The 4470-nt window shown below is 36.4% G+C and overlaps 1 protein-coding gene across 1 annotated transcript; it reads left to right on the top strand.

Moving 5' to 3' along the window:
* The first annotated feature begins 3833 nt into the window (after positions 1 to 3833).
* On the top strand, positions 3834 to 4163 carry LOC146452537 (uncharacterized). The gene has a single exon (XM_085097739.1). The coding sequence runs from the start codon at positions 3834 to 3836 to the stop codon at positions 4161 to 4163; it is 330 nt and encodes a 109-aa protein (XP_084953865.1).
* Positions 4164 to 4470: the final 307 nt, after the last annotated feature.

The raw sequence follows: 4470 nt of genomic DNA, 5'->3' as shown, positions 1-4470 counted from the left end.
AACTACATACAAACACTACATTTTTAAACTTCCATCAGCGAACACTTGGTCATGTTCTCACACAAACACTACATTTTTAACCTCCCGCATAAGCGGACACTTGGCCATGTTCTCAGCTACATACAAACACTACATATTTAACTTCCCATAAGCGGACACTTTTTGGTCCAGAAGGTCAGTCCGCGGCGTATTATTTGTTCTCTATATTCACTTATTTGTTTGTTGGTTATTTAAGTTTTATTTTAGTTGCTGCTGTTGCTTTGTAAGCTTTGTTAATAATGTCAATTTGTAAACACCAAAATTTATTTGCATTTAGTTTAATATAGTCATACCTACCCGCCTCGACTAGCTTTAGCTATTTGCGGGTATATACCTAACTTGTAACCCTCTGTTTTTAAATAAAGTGTTGTTGTTGTTGTTGTTGTTGTTGTTGTTGTTTTTGATAAAGTGTTGTTGTACTGGAGGTTTCGACTGTATTGTTCAGTAAATAGTACCTCCAAATTTCAAATTTCTGGCGCTAATTGTTTGTTTGTTTATCAAGAGCCTATACAAATATCGATTTGTAATCAGAACTTGCTGAGGGAGATAAGTTTTTTGGGGCTCCTTGTTCAACAAAGTTGTTGTTTTTAATGGTGATATTGGTCAGGAAGCTGTATTGGTCAAGTGGGAACAAGACAGGAATGCATTTGTAGACTACGTAAATAAACTAAAACAAATTATCATGTTTTCGAAAATCATCAAAGTGACATCATACAATCTAGCATGATAGAAGGAAACTACAATACTATTCTGATTGATTGTTTATTTACCCATATTTGAAATCATTTACAATGTGAAATGTGACAAAATAAGATAACTATTTGGGAGGGAAACTGAAGAAACCCTTGCGGGCTTTTACAAGGCAGCTCCCCTATTACAATACATAACTATAAAATTAATTAATAGGTATCGGTACATTACTTGTTAATTGTATTGTACGATATACGTTAACTATATGTAGCCAAGGCTTAATCTAATCATTATTTCAGTACCAGTATAATAAAGTAAAATTGTCCAAAAGCGTCAAGCACCAGAAATCACAAACTTTTTCATATTCTTGTTGAAAATAAAAACACTATTTGATTTTAATAGGTGCAGGAATATTATTCCAAGTATTAATTACTTTGTTGCGAGTTGAATAAACTCTATAATTTGTCCTATTAAAAGTTTTATGTAGCTTTCTTGAACTTCTTGTATGATAATTGTGAAGTTCTGCATTAATAATACAAAAATTATTAAAATAAGGTGGAGGAGCATTGTTGACCAGGTTGTAACTGAATGAAGAAATCAAGAGATCATTTATTTGGTGTATGTTTAGAATTTCCAACTTATTGAAAAGTGGAAGAGATAATGTATTATAAGGAGAGAAAGTGATAATTCTTAAAATTTTCTAACCGTGTAGGAAAGTTATGAGCCCAAACTATATTTCCATAGTGTAGGTAAGGGTATATTAAGCTATAATATAATAATTTTAGTGTTGATTGGTTCAGAAAAAAGCGAATTCTTCGTAGAATTCCGCAAATTCTTATTATTTTTAAAGTAACATAATCAATGTGATCTTTCCATGTCAAGTGTTCATCAACTATGATTCCCAAAAACTTCGTTTGTTTAACTCTTTCTAAAGTCTTGTTATTTAATTTAATATTAAGCTCCTTTTTGAGCTTTTTACTACGAGATTTAAAGACAATAAAATTTGATTTCTTAACATTTAGAGTAAGTTGATTGCTTATTAACCATTTTAATTATTAATTAATTATTTCTCTATTTTGCTTGATTTTTTATTTGATTCTTCCTTCAAACTGATCGAAACAGAATTAAAACAATGAATATTTAATAATTGCATGTAACGCAGACAGACCGTGATTTCGAACTTAAAAAGGTAGGTACTGCGCACATGCGTCACGGCGAAAAAAATTCAGCAAAATCTATAAGAATATCTCAGTATTGTTCATCCAATGAGGTAGATTACAAGTAGTCCCAATATATTTTTCGTTGGGAAAAGCGCGCGAAATATTACCTCCCGCGAGAAGGCTCACGCGCGGAGGAATCCTCGCGTGAGGCGATTTTCTCGCGCGCTTCGCTCGCTCCCATGACACGATTGTCCAAAAAGCGCTTTTTTATTGATATGAATTTTAAATACCCCAATTTTAACGCTGTGAGTGAGCCTCGTATTACTTTTTCTTTTCAATAACATGGTCCCTTCATCTGCAAGAAATTAAGTTGTTTATTTTTTAAGCTTTCCAGAAAAGTAAACAAAGGCCACGCATGATTATTAATTTAAATTAATTGTTCAACAATTTTTACTGTATATATTTTGTAGACTTCCTTGCTCACTTTTCTCATTTTCATAATTTTACCGTCATTCCATGATGTGAGGAAAAAAGTACGACTGTTACTGTCAAATAAACTGTTCTCGTTGAAACACTCTGGGATAAAAAGATTGCGTGACAAAACTAGCAGCACTTCGCCGTGAGTGCAAAGAGTAATATCGGTAGTCGATTATAAGTGCTGAAAACTCTTAGTTCAATACCTACTGAATTTAAAGTAATAGGAATACGGCAGTACCAAAAGTTAAAGGAGAAATCTTTCACTTCGACAAGATTCGGACGCTCAACCGATACGTACTAGAGGTAATGGGATTTTAATAAGGGTGTAGGTTGGTAGGAGTCGGGGAAAGTGAAAGGAAATTATAAAGTATAATGTCGTGAGTGCTTTGAAGGGTGAAATACGGATCCTTAGAAACCCTGAATACATATCGAAAGTGGTCGAAAGTGAAAGGAAAAATCCATCAAACGTGGACTTAGGCAATACCGGAAAAAAAAAAGAATTATGGAAATTTTCTTCGATTTATATTCAACGTTCGGAACAAAATACGTTACTGCGGCAACATCTTGAGTAAATATAGTAAAATTTCTCCCGCACTTTGTTGATTTTCCGCTCTACTATGGCAAAGCAGTGGTCCCATGGATTGTTTGGTTGTTTCGATGACTGCCCCTGCTACACCGCTGGCAAGAACGCGGAGGCTGTGGGAGAAAGCTGCGTTCTGTGCGGGCTTCCTTTGGTGGATTTGTTTTCCATTGCGCAGATCCGATCCAAGATTCGCGAGCAGAAAGGCATCGATGGTACGTTCGTCAATGACCTGATCGTATAATGTTGTGAGTGCTTTGAAGGGTGAAATACGGATCCTTAGAAACCCTGAATACATATCGAAAGTGGTCGAAAGTGAAAGGAAAAATCCATCAAACGTGGACTTAGGCAATACAGGAAAAAAAAAAAAGAATTATGGAAATTTTCTTCGATTTATATTCAACGTTCGGAACAAAATACGTTACTGCGGTAACATCTTGAGTAAATATAGTAAAATTTCTCCCGCACTTTGTTGAAACCTCAGAAACACCAGAAACAAAAGAGGAAAATGGATGCACGCGCCTTTTCTAACACATTAAACAGATATACAATTTTTTTTTGCTTTTCTATTGACTCCCTCTCAAACTTATATTACAAGAATCAGTTTAGACAAATATATCAGGCGATGGAAGCAATGAGTAAAGTTGAAAGTTATAGCATCTGTAGCTTACGTGATTTTATACTCGATTGAGTCTGCTTACCGTCAAACGATATTTCCGGTTTCACCTCAGTTGCCAATCACGTGCGGTCATGACGTGTAAGCGAGACAAGGCGCTGTCCTTAGCTGGTGCTATCCTGTTCGCCTGCACATTTACAACGTGGTCTGATCAAAGAAGTCTGAATTTCATCGTCCTTACTTCGCTTTTTCGCTGATTTTCCGCTCGACTATGGCAAAGCAGTGGTCCCATGGATTGTTTGGTTGTTTCGATGACTGCGGAACATGCATCATAACCTATTTCTGCCCTTGCTACACCGCTGGCAAGAACGCGGAGGCTGTGGGAGAAAGCTGCGTTCTGTGCGGGCTCGCCACCTTTGTTCCTTTGGTGGATTTATTTTCCATTGCGCAGATCCGATCCAAGATTCGCGAGGAGAAAGGCATCGATGGTACGTTCGTGAATGACCTGATCGCGACTTGCTGCTGTCCGCTGTGTGTGTTGGTGCAATCAGCGCAGGAAGTGAGAGGGGGACCTGGCCCAATGGCCATTGCTCGCTCTTAGAAGATGGAGCTGAACCAAGCTGCTGTGGCCCTGTAGGCGTCTCAAGCTTTTATATGTTATAATCTAGGCCCTTGTAGAAGACCTCGAAGACATGTTCACTTAATCGTGCAATATCATAAACTGTAACTTTGTAGTTTCGTGTTGCATTGTAGCTGTTTAATTACACGTATTAATTCCTAGTAAATTTTATTCCGATTTCATTAAACAGATATACAATTTTTTTTGCTTTTCTATTGACTCCCTCTCAAACTTATATTACAAGAATCAGTTTAGACAAATATATCAGGCGATGGAAGCAATGAGTAAA

This window comes from Pavona decussata, unplaced genomic scaffold (assembly GCF_977016875.1).
Source record: "Pavona decussata unplaced genomic scaffold, jaPavDecu1.1 SCAFFOLD_366, whole genome shotgun sequence".
In the NCBI taxonomy this organism is placed as follows: Eukaryota; Metazoa; Cnidaria; class Anthozoa; order Scleractinia; family Agariciidae; genus Pavona; species Pavona decussata.
Note: the sequence above shows the minus strand (reverse complement) of the source record. Positions and strands in the feature narration are given on the sequence as shown.